At 35.4% G+C, this 21644-nt stretch overlaps 1 protein-coding gene across 2 annotated transcripts; it reads right to left on the minus strand.

Annotated features, from left to right (window-relative positions):
* Window positions 1-1650: 1650 nt before the first annotated feature.
* On the minus strand, window positions 1651-16273 carry LOC138316360 (uncharacterized). Of its 2 annotated transcripts, XM_069258056.1 has the most exons (4): window positions 16198-16273; window positions 8395-8625; window positions 6069-6215; window positions 1651-5823 (listed from the first exon to the last, which is right to left on the minus strand). In XM_069258056.1, exons 2-4 carry the CDS (start codon window positions 8606-8608, stop codon window positions 5165-5167), a joined length of 1020 nt encoding a protein of 339 aa, XP_069114157.1. In that variant the 5' UTR covers window positions 8609-8625; window positions 16198-16273; the 3' UTR covers window positions 1651-5164. The 2 variants fall into 2 exon arrangements, with proteins under 2 accessions (XP_069114157.1, XP_069114158.1); XM_069258057.1 differs by lacking the exon at window positions 16198-16273 and having other exon boundaries at window positions 8333-8420.
* Window positions 16274-21644: the final 5371 nt, after the last annotated feature.

Raw genomic sequence — 21644 nt, forward strand, 5'->3', positions numbered from 1 at the left:
CACTGGAACGAGCAGGAAATCAAATACAATAACTATAAAGAGAATATCAGCTAGGAAGTGACTATAATCATAATAGGTAACTAAATAGTATTACGAGTCCAGCAAAGAGGATTTATAAGGAGCCTGTGCTGGAAAACATCATTAAGAATCATTATAGTTATATTATCACTTCCTGTTGTTAGGCGAAATGAAATAAGACTGAGATGAGTTGATTAACAGAAGTGTGATTTTATGTTAAAACAATGTACAATATACTGTATTCCCATAAATACTATCACAATTAATATAGGATAAGGAAACGCATTGAAATCAATAGTAGACAAAGCTCTATGACATCGTTAGAGGGCCAATGTTTGGACAGATCCCTAAGCCTCATGAGAAGCTATAATAATAATTAGCCGGTCTTTTATTATGATAATGTATGATTTATGTCAATGTTTACGTGTTCAAACACACAACACCTGCTATGTCAGTTTATGCGTCACGCGACATTTTGGAGTTTACACTAGATAATAGGGTATCGTAGATAAGATTGGCCACCAGACTTCTTATACTAGATTATCTCCCCCTAGTTTGAAACGAAATATTATATAAAGCCGTTTATACTTTTAGAGATTATTTTAGACACTGATGGCCAGTATAGTAATGAATATTTATCCTGCAGTGAGCATGGTTGTTGTCGGCCTACCCTGCTGACACCTACCATATGTTTTGGTACGCCGATACGACTTACCTACGCCAAAGCCGAAGACTTACAACTAACATTTGAAGACACCGATGAGGTATTCTTTTAAAATGGTTGATCTAGTATCAACTTTAGTTATCGTTTGTTATCTTAGCGAGTGGTAAATCAACTGTTCCAAACACGGATTCTCTTGATGCCAAATATCTCTATAACAGACCGCAGACCAAAATCAGTTTCACTTCGTACGACAATCAAATCAAAATAAAAAGATGGAAAATATACAGTTTTGGCAAAATTCTCATTCAAATCAAATTTTAAGAGGACAACGTTCGGACTCGAGTACAGTATTATCACATGTATGTTTAAATCTCCAATAGCTAACCGGATCAAAATCTCCAATAGCTAATCAAAGTTATTTTGTGTTCTAGTTGATCAACTTCCTTTGAGGAAGAGACGCTAGCCAGTAGATCTAATATCTATTAGCTCTGTACTGTAGTTATTCCATTATCTCTATGCTGTAGTTGATCCATTAGCTCTATACTGTAGTTGATCCATTAGCTCTATACTGTAGTTGATCCATTAGCTCTATACTGTAGTTGATCCTTTAGCTCTATACTGTAGTTGATCCATTAGCTCTATACTGTAGTTGATCCTTTAACTCTATACTGTAGTTGATGCATAAGCTCTATACTGTAGTTGATCCATTAGCTCTATACTGTAGTTGATCCATTAGCTCTATACTGTAGTTGATCCATTAGCTCTATACTGTAGTTGATCCATTAGCTCTATACTGTAGTTGATCCATTAGCTCTATGCTGTAGTTGATCCATTAGCTCTATGCTGTAGTTGATCCATTAGCTCTATGCTGTAGTTGATCCATTAGCTCTATGCTGTAGTTGATCCATTAGCTCTATACTGTAGTTGATCCATAGCTCTATGCTGTTTGATCCATAGCCTATCTGTAGTTGATCCATTAGCTCTATGCTGTAGTTGATCCATTAGCTCTATACTGTAGTTGATCCATTAGCTCTATACTGTAGTTGATCCATTAGCTCTATACTGTAGTTGATCCATTAGCTCTATACTGTAGTTGATCCATTAGCTCTATACTGTAGTTGATCCATTAGCTCTATACTGTAGTTGATCCATTAGCTCTATGCTGTAGTTGATCCATTAGCTCTATACTGTAGTTGATCCATTAGCTCTATACTGTAGTTGATCCATTAGCTCTATACTGTAGTTGATCCATTAGCTCTATACTGTAGTTGATCCATTAGCTCTATACTGTAGTTGATCCATTAGCTCTATACTGTAGTTGATCCATTAGCTCTATACTGTAGTTGATCCATTAGCTCTATACTGTAGTTGATCCATTAGCTCTATACTGTAGTTGATCCATTAGCTCTATGCTGTAGTTGATCCATTAGCTCTATGCTGTAGTTGATCCATTAGCTCTATACTGTAGTTGATCCATTAGCTCTATACTGTAGTTGATCCATTAGCTCTTTACTGTAGTTGATCCATTAGCTCTATACTGTAGGTGATCCATTAGCTCTATACTGTAGTTGATCCATTAGCTCTATACTGTAGGTGATCCATTAGCTCTATACTGTAGGTGATCCATTAGCTCTATACTGTAGTTGATCCATAAGCTCTATACTGTAGTTGATCCATTAGCTCTATACTGTAGTTGACCCATTAGCTCTATACTGTAGTTGATCCATTACCTCTATACTGTAGTTGATCCATTAGCTCTATACTGTAGTTGATCCATTAGCTCTATACTGTAGGTGATCCATTAGCTCTATACTGTAGTTGATCCATAAGCTCTATACTGTAGTTGATCCATTAGCTCTATACTGTAGTTCATCCATTAGCTCTATACTGTAGTTCATCCATTAGCTCTATACTGTAGTTGATCCATTAGCTCTTTACTGTAGTTGACCCATTAGCTCTATACTGTAGTTGATCCATTAGCTCTATGCTGTAGTTGATCCATTAGCTCTATACTGTAGTTGATCAATTAGCTCTATGCTGTAGTTGATCCATTAGCTCTATACTGTAGTTGATCCATTAGCTCTATGCTGTAGTTGATCCATTAGCTCTATACTGTAGTTGATCAATTAGCTCTATACTGTAGTTGATCCATTAGCTCTATACTGTAGTTGATCCATTAGCTCTATACTGTAGGTGATCCATTAGCTCTATGCTGTAGTTGATCCATTAGCTCTATACTGTAGTTGATGCATAAGCTCTATACTGTAGTTGATCCATTAGCTCTATGCTGTAGTTGATCCATTAGCTCTATGCTGTAGTTGATCCATTAGCTCTATACTGTAGTTGATCCATTAGCTCTATGCTGTAGTTGATCCATTAGCTCTATGCTGTAGTTGATCCATTAGCTCTATGCTGTAGTTGATCCATTAGCTCTATGCTGTAGTTGATCCATTAGCTCTATACTGTAGTTGATGCATAAGCTCTATACTGTAGTTGATCAATTAGCTCTATGCTGTAGGTGATCCATTAGCTCTATACTGTAGTTGATCCATTAGCTCTATGCTGTAGTTGATCCATTAGCTCTATACTGTAGTTGATGCATAAGCTCTATACTGTAGTTGATCAATTAGCTCTATACTGTAGTTGATCCATTAGCTCTATACTGTAGTTGATCCATTAGCTCTATGCTGTAGTTGATCCATTAGCTCTATACTGTAGTTGATCCATTAGCTCTATGCTGTAGTTGATCCATTAGCTCTATACTGTAGTTGATGCATAAGCTCTATACTGTAGTTGATCAATTAGCTCTATACTGTAGTTGATCCATTAGCTCTATGCTGTAGTTGATCCTTTAACTCTATACTGTAGTTGATGCATAAGCTTTATACTGTAGGTGATCCATTAGCTCTATACTGTAGTTGATCCATTAGCTCTATACTGTAGTTGATCCATTAGCTCTATACTGTAGTTGATCCATTAGCTCTATACTGTAGTTGATCCTTTAGCTCTATACTGTAGTTGATCCATTAGCTCTATACTGTAGTTGATCAATTAGCTCTATACTGTAGTTGATCCATTAGCTCTATACTGTAGTTGATCCATTAGCTCTATACTGTAGTTGATCCATTAGCTCTATACTGTAGTTGATCCATTAGCTCTATACTGTAGTTGATCAATTAGCTCTATACTGTAGTTGATCCATTAGCTCTATGCTGTAGTTGATCTATTAGCTCTATACTGTAGTTGATCCATTAGCTCTATACTGTAGTTGATCCATTAGCTCTATACTGTAGTTGATCTATTAGCTCTATACTGTAGTTGATCCATTAGCTCTATACTGTAGTTGATCCTTTAGCTCTATACTGTAGTTGATCTATTAGCTCTATACTGTAGTTGATCCATTAGCTCTATACTGTAGTTGATCAACTAGCTCTATACTGTAGTTGATCCTTTAGCTCTATACTGTAGTTGATCCTTTAGCTCTATACTGTAGTTGATCTATTAGCTCTATACTGTAGTTGATCCTTTAGCTCTATACTGTAGTTGATCTATTAGCTCTATACTGTAGTTGATCCATTAGCTCTATACTGTAGTTGATCCTTTAGCTCTATACTGTAGTTGATCTATTAGCTCTATACTGTAGTTGATCCATTATCTCTATGCTGTAGTTGATCCATTAGCTCTATGCTGTAGTTGATCCATTATCTCTATATTGTAGTTGATCCTTTAGCTCTATGCTGTAGTTGATCCATTAGCTCTATGCTGTAGTTGATCAATTAGCTCTATACTGTAGTTGATCCATTAGCTCTATGCTGTAGTTGATCTATTAGCTCTATACTGTAGTTGATCTATTAGCTCTATACTGTAGTTGATCCATTAGCTCTATACTGTAGTTGATCCATTAGCTCTATGCTGTAGTTGATCCTTTAGCTCTATACTGTAGTTGATCCATTAGCTCTATACTGTAGTTGATCCTTTAGCTCTATACTGTAGTTGATCCTTTAGCTCTATACTGTAGTTGATCCATTAGCTCTATACTGTAGTTGATCCTTTAGCTCTATACTGTAGTTGATCCATTAGCTCTATACTGTAGTTGATCCATTAGCTCTATACTGTAGTTGATCTATTATCTCTATACTGTAGTTGATCTATTAGCTCTATACTGTAGTTGATCCATTATCTCTATATTGTAGTTGATCCATTAGCTCTATACTGTAGTTGATCTATTAGCTCTATACTGTAGTTGATCCATTATCTCTATGCTGTAGTTGATCCATTAGCTCTATGCTGTAGTTGATCCTTTAGCTCTATACTGTAGTTGATCTATTAGCTCTATACTGTAGTTGATCCATTATCTCTATGCTGTAGTTGATCCATTAGCTCTATGCTGTAGTTGATCCATTATCTCTATACTGTAGTTGATCTATTAGCTCTATACTGTAGTTGATCCATTATCTCTATATTGTAGTTGATCCATTAGCTCTATACTGTAGTTGATTCCGTTTCTACTTCCTCCACGGGAGTTGTACATCTAGACGAATCCAACTCTACTCCCAAATGGGTAACGCTTATAGTGGTAGAGTGCGATGTCTCACAAACATTTGACGGAGTCAGATTCTGTGCAGCCGAGCTACGTCGAGAAAAGGAAGGACTTGGCGGAGTCAGATTCTGTGCAGTCAAGCTATGTCGAGAAACGGAGGGACTTAATTTTGATTGATTCTGCTCATTCCTCAATTTAAGCTTTTGGATAACGTCATCACTCGGGCGAAGGTTGAAGAAAAATGAGGGACCAGCTTTTGTCTCCTCTCTGTAACTCTGAAATTCCGGAGGTATCTGTGTAAAGTTCTCGGCTGTTAACTCTCTCAAGATTATTGGGACTTCCATGGATGTGCTGCCGTGTCCCCAGGACTGAGATGACGTCACACTGAGGGCATCCAAATCAATTACGGCTAGTTCCTGTTCGATGGTCGGTGTTTTTTTAGGCGGGAAGGATGTTATTCTCGCTATGTAGAAAGCACAAACTGTGACAAATAGAGAAACCACACAGGCGGCAATAGCAATGTAGTATCCGAAATCTAATCTGGAACCGTGATCAGGATGACTCTTAAAGAACAACACTAGAGTCAGCATCGTGAACAGGACTGAAACAAAAATACAGTTAGAGTTATCTCCCTTAAATATTCTTATCGTGATTTAGTTTTTCATTTCGTACAAATAGTTGCAAGCATTGTAAAGACAATATCAAAATTGTCGATTTAAATTGTCGAAAGTATGGTAATATCTATTTCTGAAGCCATAGCTAACCAATGAAGAGTGATTATTCTGCAAAATAAGCAAATTCACTAAACGTCATAACGGAGAATTATCTCCCTAAGCAGAATCTCACCCGTTGCTAATGATGTTGCTGACGCCGAATATAACAACGTTCGTTTCCATGGGCGTGGCCAGCAAAAGACAATACAGCAACACACAATCGAGGAAAAGTAGGTTATCAGTCCAAGTACTCCAAACGCTTGACTGGCTCTAAACATTCCTGCAAGACAAATGTAAATGAGATCAGAAATGATTGTGTGTATAAAGCAAACAGGAGAACTTGATTTGTGTGTATCGTTCTGATATCAAGTCTAATTATTGAAATAACATTTCGATGGCGCCTTCATTTTCTTAATCGAAATGTTTACACGCCGGATATCATAAACTAATAAAGGCCTGGTCATACTTGCGCTAAAAGCGTACCATAACGTATTTGGAGACTAACGTACGTCAGCGTTGCTAAGACTACAAAAGCGTACCATAACGTATTTGGAGACTAACGTACATGTACGTCAGCGTTGCTAAGACTACAAAAGCGTACATTAACGCACCTTAAGTTATCTGAGCGTATAGACTAGCGCACATCTACCCTGATTTAACCCACGATTTAAAGTAGCGCGATTTTACATTTTGAACATGCACAAAATTATGGTACCTCAGACTAGTTCAATTGTTAGTTGCATTGCCGGACTTTCTCACGGTGGTGGGTGCCCACGAAATAGTGCAACGTTTCCGGAACCCAATATATAATCCATATCTTTGATATTATCGGAGCCCATAATCCATACCATTGACATTATCAGAGACATAGTCAATACAATTGAAATTGTCGGAGCCGATAGTCCATACAATTGACATTGTCGGAGCCCATAGTCGCTACCATTGGCAATATCGGAGTCCATAGTCCATACCATTGGCAATATCGGAGCCCATAATCCATACCATTGGCAATATCGGAGCCCATAGTCTATACCATTGACATTGTCGGAGGCCATAGTCCCTACCATTGACATTGTCGGAGACAATAGTCCCTACAATTGGTAATATCGGAGCCCATAGTCAATACCATTGGCAATATCGGAGCCCATAGTCAATACCATTGGCAATATCGGAGCCCATAGTCCATACAATTGAAATTGTCGGAGCCCTAAGTCCTTACCATTGACATTGTCGGAGGCCATAGTCCCTACCATTGGCAATATCGGAGCCCATAGTCCCAACCATTGACATTGTCGGATCCCATAGTCCCTACCATTGACATTGTCGGAGGCCATAGTCCATTCTATTGGTAATATCGGATCCCATAGTCCCTATCATTGGCAATATCGGAGCCCATAGTCCCTATCATCGGCAATATCGGAGCCCATAGTCCCTACCATTGACATTGTCGGATCCCATAGTCCCTACCATTGACATTGTCGGATCCCATAGTCCCTACCATTGGCAATATCGGAGCCCATAGTCCCTACCATTGACATTGTCGGAGGCCATAGTCCATACCATTGGTAATATCGGAGCCCATAGTCCCTACCATTGGCAATATCGGAGCCCATAGTCCCTACCAATAACATTCTCGGATCCCATAGTCCATACCATTGGCAATATCGGAGCCCATAGGCCCTACCATTGACATTGTCGAAGCCCATAATCCCTACCATTGACATTGTCGGAGGCCATAGTCCATACCATTGGTAATATCGGAGCCCATAGTCCCTACCATTGACATTGTCGAAGCCCATAATCCCTACCATTGACATTGTCGGAGGCCATAGTCCATACCATTGGTAATATCGGAGCCCATAGTCCCTACCATTGGCAATATCGGAGCCCATAGTCCCTACCATTAACATTCTCGGATCCCATAGTCCCTACCATTGACATTGTCGGATCCCATAGTCCATACCATTGGCAATATCGGAGCCCATAGTCCCTACCATTGACATTGTCGGAGGCCATAGTCCATACCATTAACATTCTCGGATCCCATAGTCCATACCATTAACATTCTCGGATCCCATAGTCCATACCATTGACATTGTCGGAGGCCATAGTCCCTACCATTGACATTGTCGGAGCCCATAGTCCCTACCATTGACATTGTCGGAGCCCATAGTCCATACCATTGGCAATATCGGAGCCCATAGTCCATACCATTGACATTGTCGGAGGCCATAGTCCCTACCATTGACATTGTCGGAGCCCATAGTCCCTAACATTGACATTGTCGGATCCCATAGTCCATACCATTGGCAATATCGGAGCCCATAGTCCATACCATTGACATTGTCGGAGACCATAGTCCCTACCATTGACATTGTCGAAGCCCATAATCCCTACCATTGACATTATCGGAGGCCATAGTCCCTACCATTGACATTGTCGAAGCCCATAATCCCTACCATTGACATTATCGGAGGCCATAGTCCCACAGACTTGTTGTTCGTTACGGACGATACAAGTGGAAAAGAGTCCATAGTAATGTCGGTATCCACCAATTATGTAGCTGACCCAATTCGGCAACAGGAAGCCCACAAGTTCAAGGAGGAATCCACATAAACACAAGGCGCAGCATAACTTCCGGTATGTTATCTGTTTCCGGTGGCTGACCGCCATGTTGATGTTAAAATGTTCTAAAAGAAGCAAAACAACTAATTCCAGTTAACTGATAAACATTATGTCATTAAAACTATTTTATAAAGAATGAATGTGTATTAAATTCTGCAAAATACAATATCAAACATAAACATACCACATGTTCTAACCTTAGGCCGGTCCGGGATCTGAGCATGTTTTTACATTTAAATGTTCATGATCAGGACCGGATTGATCGCCATTCAAGACCCAGGTTTAGCCGTGCATTTAATTTTTCTCTCAATAAAATGTAAAAAAAAAGATAATTTGAATCCAGTTATGAATGATTATTGGAGACAAAGTCATACTATTGTTAGCCACATTAGTTCGTAATCCAGTTGGCATTCATACTCCCATAATTGCCAAATGAATGCAATCCAATGCTTATATTTACATTTGATGACAATGTTGCAAAAAATTACGTGATTTATTTCATCCATATTAAATAAAAAAATCATTATCGTCAATAACGGAACTGTCATTTCAACAACCATCTTTTGTGATAGCTTGTGTGACAATTGTGACGTCACTATAATGTAATGACGTCAGTAAGTGGGTGGCAGTTCATTTAAGCATTGAACGTCTTTCAGTTGGCATTCATAGGCAATATGAATGCTAACTGAAGAGTGGCAAATTACATGAAGCGCGCTAGCGCTTCATGTTGAATTTACAATGTCATATAATGTTCATAATAATATCATTCATATTGTAATAGCATCCAGTTATGAATTTCCTTCTACTATTGGTGATCAGTGTTGTTTATTAGTGGGATTTATGGTCCTTTAATTCTCCTAGGATTTCAGACAAATTGAATAATGCGCGGTAGCGCGTTATGATTAATTTGTCATTATGTAATTATCATTCACGGGTAACACATAAAATATAGAAAAATCAATCGTCATATAAGGACAATTCCTCTTACAAAACCATAGTAAAGTACTGTGGAAACTGTAATCAAGGTTCTGGTATCAATAAAAATAAAATGGAATGAAAATTGTCATCAACGATGGCAAATGTTACTCTCTTTTTCCAGTTTTGTTGGGTGCGAATCTAAAATTTGCCTGTGTTAGGGGCTTTTGCCAATAATTGGCTATGGACTTTTGTAGTCCCAGACACAGGCAGAATCACTGGATTATGTACCCATTAAAACTGAGAAAACTTCAAAAAAGATTTAGTGGCTTACTAGTCTATTATATTACATAACTATATAAAGCTAATTGCTATCTTACTACTATAATGTTATTCAGTCTATTAATGAATTATCTCCCTTGTACAATTATATTATATATAAAAATATCAATATGAAATTCATACTTGGCATCTTAATAGTAATAATAATATTCTTTTGTTACATACCAAATTTGTTTAATTAAGATGTTGTTTATACTTTAATTTGATTATAGTTTCTGGCTAGGAAAGAACTTATATACGCATAGCCTGTTGCCCAATCATTTTGATTGATTCAATAAAATTGGTTGAAATGAAAATGTTTCCTGTCGTTCAAGTCGATAAAGTGACCAAATCCGAGACTGAAATGTAAAATTGAAATGTTAATAAAAGTTAGATTGTCGTGAAATGACGTGTGTTGGTCTCCAGGTAGAGACCACGATAGAATGTCACTTGCTCTTTCTTTAATGACATAATTAAAAATACAGAATTAATTTTTCTAATGAATTGTGGAAATAAACTACTCACTATTTTCTGTCAATTAATACAAAATCCACCTTGAAATACGTTTTGTATAAGTTGGAGCACTATACCATGTACGGACAACGTTTTGTATAAGTTGGAGCACTATACCATGTACAGACAACGTTTTGTATAAGTTAGAGCACTATAGTGTATACCATGTACAGACAACGTTTTGTATAAGTTAGAGCACTATACCATGTACAGACAACGTTTTGTATAAGTTAGAGCACTATACCATGTACAGACAACGTTTTGTATAAGTTAGAGCACTATACCATGTACAGACAACGTTTTGTATAAGTTAGAGCACTATACCATGTACAGACAACGTTTTGTATAAGTTAGAGCACTATACCATGTACAGACTGGTTATTGGAATGCGGATTTTTCCGAATTACATACTGTACATTAATGTATATAAGCCTACGCATGTTCAGAAATCGAACTTGTAGATCTGGATAAAATCGCCCGATAAACAGACGATAGCAAGACGTCATTTGTCACGCTTCACTAGCTTACAACCAGGATGTTGGGAGTGACGAAATAAAATAAAGCTGACTGTAGCGAACGTTCGAGGTTTTAAATATTAAAAGGACGAAAAATCAACAACTGGCACATTGGGACAATGTTCATAAAATTGAATTGACAGCTCGATGATCATTTATCAATTCATCCTTTCATCTTAATCAGCCACTTAATCATTCATTCGTTTTTTCGTTTATTTATTTTAAAATTCATATGATCACACAAAAAGCTATTTTCAAGTTATGCTTATAATGTAGGACCAGGTTTAATCAAGTTGCGAGAAAGAGTCAGCGATATGCAGTGTAATATGAGCAAGTATTGTGTGCTTCTGATGTCTAATCACACGTGTTTCTACAACACCCGTATATTTAATTCAAGCTGACACTACTTTAACAAATATATTTGTGGTTTCATTGGATTCTAATTGGTTTGAAATCGACCTGTTTACATGCTCACAAAGCGCGTCGCCCTTCCGTAATAACTGTGACCCCATTCGATGGACGTGTTTTTGTTGATTCTGTTTGAGTTTTGTTGGTAATTTTGTTTTTAATATGAAAACATGACAGGAAGATTACAGACTGTACAGCAGACAAACAATCTGACAATAATTAATGTTTAAGGATCTGCTCTGGTCAGGTTTCAGTCTCATTTATTTTCCAAAAATAATAGTCTCTATTTGTAGCAAGTTGCCATATACAAAATAGATGTTTGTCAAAAAATTAGACTTTTTGTTTATGTATTTTTTTCTAAGCTTTTATAAAATTACCAATTTGGCGGCCATTTTGAAACAATACATTTCTTACACTTTGTAAAGAGTTCAAATCCTTTCAACTTCTTTACTTCAACACTTTCACTTAAACCAACCGTGCGACATTTTTAGCTACATCAAGTTCATTTTTTCTGTAAATCTTTTTAATGTTCATCGGGATGAAAATTTTAAACATTTGAGTGTGAAAAAAACCCCGCTAAAATAGTAATAAATCTTGTAACGGGACAAAACTTCAAGCACACTGACAGTCTTTATCACTTTATTCCGTGATTACAATATACAGTAAACATACGGTATTTTCTATAGTCTTTATCACTCTATTCCGTCATTACAATATACAGTATACATACGGTATTTTCTATAGTCTTTATCACTTTATTCCGTGATTACAATATACAGTATACATACGGTATTTTCTGTAGTCTTTATCACTCTATTCCGTCATTACAATATACAGTATACATACGGTATTTTCTATAGTCTTTATCACTCTATTCCGTCATTACAATATACAGTATACATACGGTATTTTCTATAGTCTTTATCACTTTATTCCGTCATTACAATATACAGTATACATACGGTATTTTCTATAGTCTTTATCACTTTATTTCGTCATTACAATATACAGTAAACATACGGTATTTTCTATAGTCTTTATCACTCTATTCCGTCATTACAATATACAGTATACATACGGTATTTTCTATAGTCTTTATCACTTTATTTCGTCATTACAATATACAGTAAACATACGGTATTTTCTATAGTCTTTATCACTTTATTCCGTCATTACAATATACAGTATAAATACGGTATTTTCTATAGAATTTATCAATTTATTTCGTCATTACAATATACAGTAAACATACGGTATTTTCTATAGTCTTTATCAATTTATTCCGTGAATACAATATACAGTATACATACGGTATTTTCTATAGTCTTTATCACTTTATTCCGTGATTACAATATTCAGTAAACATGCGGTATTTTCTATAGTCTTTATCACTTTATTCCGTGATTACAATATACAGTATATCACTTTATTACGTGATTACAATATACAGTATATCACTTTATTACGTGATTACAATATACAGTATACATGTACATACGGTATTTTCTATAGTTTTTATCACTTTATTCCGTGATTACAATATACAGTATATCACTTTATTACGTGATTACAATATACAGTATACATGTACATACGGTATTTTCTAACATGATAGTTTTTATTGCCTTATCTCGTTATTACATATCTTAACATGCCGGACAGAGAGAAGAATCAGGTCAAGACATGTAAGATAGACTTGTATCGGTAAAGTATCAATTAACTTCAGAGATATCTTTGACACTTTGACAACCTGTAAGGAACATCATAAATATTCCTTTCCCTTTAAATGGCACCCCATGTTTACCTGGATGATTTATGATATATACTCCAGTGAAAACATATTCCGTACGCAAAGTTTTTAAGTACAAACATGCATTCCGAATTGTCCCGTTCCTTCTCAATCTTTAAAGTATTTCACAACTGTCGAATGTCTATAGATATTTATCAGTTTTTTTAATGTTGTAAGTAACAGTATCATTCAAGGATTCCAGTAGAAAGATGGACGAAGACAAAATTCGCGTATTTCCTCTATTAACGTATAACATCAGTGATTTGTCTTTATAGACGAAATTGAAAACCTTTTGTTGTGTATTATATAGTAAACCTATTGTATGACAGCGATGTTACCGAGAAAACTTGTTGTGTATTATATAGTAAACCTATTGTATGACAGCGATGTTACCGAGAAAACTTGCTGTGTATTATATAGTAAACCTATTGTATGACAGCGATGTTACCGAAAAAACTTGTTGTGTATAATATAGTAAACCTATTGTATGACAGCGATGTTACCGAAAAAACTTGTTGTGTATTATATAGTAAACCTATTGTATGACAGCGATGTTACTGAGAAAACTTGTTGTGTATAATATAGTAAACCTATTGTATGACACGATGTTACCGAGAAAACTTGTTGTGTATTATATAGCAAACCTATTGTATGACAGCGATGTTACCGAAAAAACTTGTTGTGTATTATATAGTAAACCTATTGTATGACAGCGATGTTACCGAGAAAACTTGTTGTGTATTATATAGTAAACCTATTGTATGACAGCGATGTTACCGAAAAAGTATTATATAGTAAACCTATTGTATGACAGCGATGTTACCGAGAAAACTTGTTGTGTATTATATAGTAAACCTATTGTATGACAGCGATGTTACCGAGAAAACTTGTGTGTATATATATGTAAACCTATTGTATGACAGCGATGTTACCGAGAAAACTTGTTGTTGTGTATTATATAGTAAACCTATTGTATGACAGCGATGTTACGAGAAAACTTGTGTGATAGTAAACCTATTGTATACGCGAGTTACGAAAACTTGTTGTGTATTATATAGTAAACCTATTGTATGACGCGATGTTACGAAAAATTGTGTGTATTATTAGTAAACCTATTGTATGACAGCGATGTTACCGAGAAAACTTGTTGTGTATTATATAGTAAACCTATTGTATGACAGCGAGCGATGTTACCGAGAAAACTTGTTGTGTATTATATAGTAAACCTATTGTATGACAGCGATGACAGCGATTATATATATAGTAAACCTATTGTATGACAGCGATGTTACCGAAAACTTGTTGTGTATTATATAGTAAACCTATTGTGACAGCGATGTACGAAAACTATATAGTAAACTATTGTATGACAGCGATGTTACCGAAAAAACTAATACATGTTACGAAAACTTGTTGTTGTATTATATAGTAAACCTATTGTATGACAGCGATGTTACCGAGAAAACTTGTTGTGTATTATATAGTAAACCTATTGTATGACAGCGATGTTACCGAGAAAACTTGTTGTGTATTATATAGTAAACCTATTGTATGACAGCGATGTTACCGAGAAAACTTGTTGTGTATTATATAGTAAACCTATTGTATGACAGCGATGTTACCGAGAAAACTTGTTGTGTATTATATAGTAAACCTATTGTATGACAGCGATGTTACCGAGAAAACTTGTTGTGTATTATATAGTAAACCTATTGTATGACAGCGATGTTACCGAGAAAACTTGTTGTGTATTATATAGTAAACCTATTGTATGACAGCGATGTTACCGAAAAAACTTGTTGTGTATTATATAGTAAACCTATTGTATGACAGCGATGTTACCGAGAAAACTTGTTGTGTATTATATAGTAAACCTATTGTATGACAGCGATGTTACCGAGAAAACTTGTTGTGTATTATATAGTAAACCTATTGTATGACAGCGATGTTACCGAGAAAACTTGTTGTGTATTATATAGTAAACCTATTGTATGACAGCGATGTTACCGAGAAAACTTGTTGTGTATTATATAGTAAACCTATTGTATGACAGCGATGTTACCGAGAAAACTTGTTGTGTATTATATAGTAAACCTATTGTATGACAGCGATGTTACGAAAAACCGAGAAAACTTGTTGTGTATTATATAGTAAACCTATTGTATGACAGCGATGTTACGAGCTTGTTTGTATTATATAGTTACAGAAACTGTGTGTATTATAAGTAACCTATTGTATGACAGCGATGTTACGAGAAAACTTGTTGTGTATTATATAGTAAACCTATTGTATGACAGCGATGTTACGATGTTACGAGAAAACTTGTTGTGTATTATATAGTAATATTGTATGAAGCGATGTCCTATTAGATATTTATGACAGCGATGTTACCGAGAAAACTTGTTGTGTATTATATAGTAAACCTATTGTATGACAGCGATGTTACCGAGAAAACTTGTTGTGTATTATATAGTAAACCTATTGTATGACAGCGATGTTACCGAGAAAACTTGTTGTGTATAATATAGTAAACCTATTGTATGACAGCGATGTTACCGAGAACACTTGTTGTGTATTATATAGAAAACCTTTTGTATGACATCGATGTTACCGAGAAAACCTGTTGTGTATTATATAGTAAACCTATTGTATGACTGCGATGTTACCGAGAAAACTGTTGACGCAGTGATGTAACGTCACTATATTTCAAAAACATGATTGGACGCCTTTCATAGTCGCATATCGTTTGTATTGTAATATGAATAATGTTTTTGAAGAATGTTTATTCCTGATACCTACAGGAGTCATGCGATAACATATGACATCACATTAGTGAAAAATAATGTAATATCACTCTAAAATGAGAAGTAAAATGTGTAGACTACAACTTGTCCTCTTGGTTTAAGCAGTACTGTTCGTTTCGAGCTTTAATTTTACTGTGTGGAACCTATGCATTTACAGTATTGCAATTCTCAAAATGTTAGTATCTCTTGGTGGTGAATAACCAATAAAAACTTTTCCTGAATTGTCTTTGAAAATTACGACTTCAGCATTATACTACAACAGTTCACTGTGACGTTTTGTAATCAAGTCATATTCGCTACATGTAAAATAGAAAAATGCCTATAAAAATAATAAAACTATTCCCTATCAATTAAACGACAAAAATAGTTTACCTGTTACGAAGGGACAACCCCGCCGCTCTGTTCCGTAAGTTTTACCAAACAAGTTTTAGAGGTACAATAGTGTTAAATTAACTTCCTATTTGATTTATATACCTGTATATAAAAGTTTTTGCCAATACAAACAAACAAGTGCCTATTGTTTACTGTCGACTCTGGTATCGAATGTTAAAAGTCCTATACACACAAACGGGAACACTGAATACATTACATCATAAACATTTGCCGCGATTCAATACATCGGATGTAAGACGCTTTTAAAATCACATAATTCAACGTTCCAAATAAATAAATAAATTAAAAATCCTTGTAGTGTGATTGTATGACCTACAATGTAAGGAAACAGAGTTATTACTACAAAAATCATTGTAGTGTGATTGTATGACCTACAATGTAAGGAAACAGAGTTAATTATTACTACAAATATCATTGTAGTGTGATTGTATGACCTACAATGTAAGGAAACAGAGTTATTACTACAAATATCATTGTAGTGTGATTGTATGACCTACAATGTAAGGAAACAGAGTTATTACTACAAATATCATTGTAGTGTGATTGTATGACCTACAATGTAAGGAAACAGAGTTATTACTACAAATATCATTGTAGTGTGATTGTATGACCTACAATGTAAGGAAACAGAGTTATTACTACAAATATCATTGTAGTGTGATTGTATGACCTACAATGTAAGGAAACAGAGTTATTACTACAAATATCATTGTAGTGTGATTGTATGACCTACAATGTAAGGAAACAGAGTTATTACTACAAATAAAACCTTGGCGGTCGCGACAGTTGCAAAACAACATAGCATTTTAATTTAGTAAGACAATTATAAATAACGATGGGGTTATACAATCTGCCCTCGCTCTCATTTCTTTCCAATTTGTGACCAGTGTTAATGGTCTAGGTTTTTTGGGTTTTTTTTTCTTTCTTTTTCTTCCATCTATTTAGCCTTTTAAAAAGGTATAAAGGGCCCACAATGATAACAATACTCTGGGTGTGTTGTAAAAAGCCGATTGCGCACAATATTAAACATTTACCATGCATGTAACCTTTTAGTAAAAGCTACAATATGAAAATGACAGAAATGAGAAACCAAACTCTAATTTAAAAACACATTTTAATGAGATATTTATATCATATATAGCTACTGAGATTTATTACGATATCTAAAGTAATTGGCGGTGGTACAAAATAGGAACCACTCTCCTCAGTTCAAGGGACTGTTTTATGAACAGGCAAGACTGCTGTCGGTCGTTAGTATCCACGCCCGATAGATCTCCATAAAGAATATTGGAAGTATGCATATGGTTGGCATATTTGAGTCTGATGTTTCGATTGATTTGACAATTAAAGAAGAAGTGACTTTCGTCTTCAATTTCATTGCAGAGTTTGCAAAATCTTTGATAACGTGGAATATTTTAAGGCGACCGCTGGCAATTTCTAGATCGTGTTCACAAAGTAACTGAAAAATCTTCGAAGGTGGTTGTCCTTCATGTTCAGATATTGTTCCATTACATACGTGTGCTTTGTGTTGAGAAATAGCTTATTATCAGAATTTAGAGAGTAAATTTTATAAAAAAAAATTGTCTTCGTCTTTTTGAAAGTATTTTTTTTTAAATTGAAACTATGATGTTCTTAGACGTTTCTCCCTGGGAGTCAAATAAATCTCTTAATCTATAAGTGTTTGTGACGTCATCAGTGAATGTAATATTATATTTAATGCTTATGCTTATCTGTAAAGGAATGTCCAATGTATAATCCTTATTCCTTCCAGGTTCCGAATCAATAATATTTACAATCCACAGAGGAATAAGAATACCTACAGAAAGTTTCTAAAGTTTCAGGCATTTACTATATCTACACAAAGTGTTATAATGATCCACAGTTAAAGTCACTGAGCTCTCCCATTTATATCTAAAACGGCTCTGTACAATTCTTGACAATGTATAAGCTAGTTCTTCACAGCTCTGGTAACGCTTCTGATACGCCCTTGTATAGCTAGCTGGAGTATATATAGCTAAATTCCAACTTCAAGAATATTGGAGACCCTAATTAATTCTAGAAATATCCAAAATTAGCCAATAAACAACTCCAAATAATTGCTCTAATTTCCCATCAAATCGGCAGGATCAATTGTTGGACATACCTTTTTACACGGTCAAATGAGTAGACATAGAGTAATGTTTCTTAGTTTTCCAAAAATGTGTTAAAATAATTATTTTAAACAAAATTTTATTTTAAGACTCTAAAAGGCATGGTTCGGATATAAAGTATACGATTTACTCAAATGAAAATGAATAAAACAAAAGATTAAATGTTTAGCAAAGGATTTTGTCCACTTGTGTAGCAATGAAAATAAACAAAGGGCCAACTAGCAGTCGTCCTCGATACTCCAGAGGTTCCGATCACTTACGATCTCTACACGATCGTAAGTGATCGGAACGCTTGGAGTATATAGGATGACTAGCAGTGTTTCGATATGCAAAGTTTAAACATAATCAGGCTGTGGGCGTATTCACAGTAACAATGCTCCTAATCCTTTGCTGCATCTCAGCCAAATTCGTTGACAATTCACTTGGTATATCACCTTAGGCTATACACTTCAGCAGAACAAGAAGTGACCTGTAAGCTTTGTGCATAGAGGAGTACATATATAGTCAGACATTTCATTATTAATGTCATGCACTCTATCAAAATAGAGGCATTATTAGATTAGGTAGTTGGCATGATAAATGTACTATACATATGTTATTTCCTACCTGAATGACGAGGATCAAGTCAGCTTTCTAATGAGTAATTGTGTAGAATGTGACGAGGTGGAGTCATCGGATGTTGACGTTAGCAAAGAACAACACGTTACTTTTGAATGAAATGGACTCTGCTCTATGATTCAAGCTTGTTCTCTTAATATTTTTTCTTTTATTATTATTATCATTAAATTGTTGTGATCATCTATCTATCTATATGAATATGGAGGATAGGAATACTCTACCTGAAGGTCACAAAGTTAAGTTTTTAATACCCGTGATTTGCTGATGGTTTGAGAACATTTTGTGATTCATAGAATATACTTATTCTTCACATCCACATACCCGCCGATTTGAAGTCTGCAGCAATATTTGTTCAATATAAAAGTCCCCCCCCCCGACTCTACACGTACATTGTAAGTCAATTATCCGTAAGTGAAAATTGCGTGATTATTTAATGCAAATCTTGCTGTATGCCTCCTTTACATGTTTAGTCTGACTGGAAACGAAGATAAAAACTACCGAGAAAACAGTCATCTTGTTGATACAGTACGTTACGTTACCAAGATGTATTGATCAGCCGACATGAGAGCATCCATAGGTATGAGAGAAAATGTTACCTGGCATGTTGATTTCGCAATCAGTGGATCAAAGGGTTCAGAAAACATTAGTTCGTAAGGTGAGGTTACGTAGACCCTATCTGGTCCCCGGACTATTGCTGTTACAAACCAATGTTATATCTACATCATCATTGTTCTGTCGTTTTGACACATATTATCTATGTTATATTGTCGACCCACTTGGCCGTCTCCAGTTAAGGAGGACATAGCGACATTGTGACGATGTAAGACTGTTCATATATGTATCACCTCTAAGCACTAGTTGTCAATCAGGGTCGTTTTCGTTTACTCGGGACAACCGGTTCGACCGTTGGTTAAAGTAATTGTTTCAAGTATAAATCCTGACGGACCAGCAGTTTTTGATACAGGCCTGTGAGGACTTTGTCAAGGCTGAAAACAATATAATAAACGAACCACTAGGTCCAACCAGTCAAACCGTATAATCGAAAACGGCCCTGGACTTTACAGCGCGACATAAATTCGATTGGATATAAAAATGCATTAAAGATGATGTTATTAATGTTCACTTACCAAATATTTAATTTTCTTCACCAGAATCCATAATGCCCGTCCTCGGGTGTAACCATATAAAGATATATCTATTTAATTTCCAGCCGTCGTGTCGCCCTGTCACTCTCGGAGGAAGACGGTGGTCGCTTATCCATAAAAATAATGTCGACCGACAGATCTCTCGATCAGTATTCAATTTAGGGGTCATCGTGTCGTGCATTTTAAAATCGTCGTAACATTATTGTAATCTTGTCTATTTATTTTCATGGTAAGATGGTTTTATAATTGAAACCAGGCTGTTATCAACACATAGGGTAACTTTAAATGCCAAACCAGTTTTCATTGGGACATCGAGGTGAAGTTAATTTCCTTAAAAGAATATTCTATATAGAAAATCTTTAAAATATACCACATACGTACATGTACGTGTGTGTATGTACCAGTGTGTGGGAATTCTCTGAATCGAAATAATTCGCGATGGCTTTTTGAAACAGTTTATAGAATCTATTGATATGAAAACATACTTGCCTTCAAAGTTATCAATATGTACACGAACCTAAATAAGAAAACGCTCGATATTCATCAATGCAGATGTACGTGTTTAAATGGGTAGGTCTCCCGGATGTACATTTATAAGGCTAGATCTCTGATATTAGGCATACGAGACTTTAAAGACGAGATCAGAGAACTTCGCTCAATGAACGTGTCCAACTATCGAAAAAATATAATTATGTAGTGTTTTGATTAGCACATTTATATAAACCGTTCGTTTTAGTAGACTGATTTTTTAAAGATGTGTTTCTCTTTAAATTTGCGTGTCAATATTTTGCGGAAAATTTCTTGGTATACCGATTCTTATACTGTAATTCTTTTAACCACCGTCATACAAGTGTGTAAGAACGTCAATAGATTTCTAAATATTTCCTATTTGTTTAAAATTAGCTGATTATAGCGAAAATAACCATCCGCGAATGTAACCCCAATTTAATTTCAGTGTTTCAACTGTCAACTTGAATTACACACAAAAGAAAAAAATGTAATTAAGTATTTTATACAGTGTGTTGTAAATAAATTACAACTCATACAGTACCTAAATACCTGACAAACCTTCGATGTTTTTGTTTCGGATAGTGCAGAGCTCTATCAGTGTTGGTAAGTTCGGTAATGATGTAATTTTAAGATGATGATCACCTAGTCCGCTAAACCTGCCTATATTGTTAGTTTTTATTATTATTCTTTTTTTTTTACTAATATATCGCTAAACCTGCCTACATCATAACAAACGTAAATAAATTTATCATTAACACCTGTAAACCATTCATTATAAGTTAAAAAAAAAGTTACGATCCGTCCTCGTGATAAACCTTGGCTTACAAACGAAGTCAGGAAAGCATTTCGATGTAGAGACAGGTTTTTAAAGCAATTTCAGTGTACCAAACATGATTACGACAGGTTAAGATATCAGGTGAGCCGAAGAGAAGAAAATCGTCTTAAACGAGAAGCATTAAAACGATACAATGAAACAACATTAAATAAACTCACTAACAGCAAC

Source organism: Argopecten irradians, chromosome 2 (genome assembly GCF_041381155.1).
Source record: "Argopecten irradians isolate NY chromosome 2, Ai_NY, whole genome shotgun sequence".
In the NCBI taxonomy this organism is placed as follows: domain Eukaryota; kingdom Metazoa; phylum Mollusca; class Bivalvia; order Pectinida; family Pectinidae; genus Argopecten; species Argopecten irradians.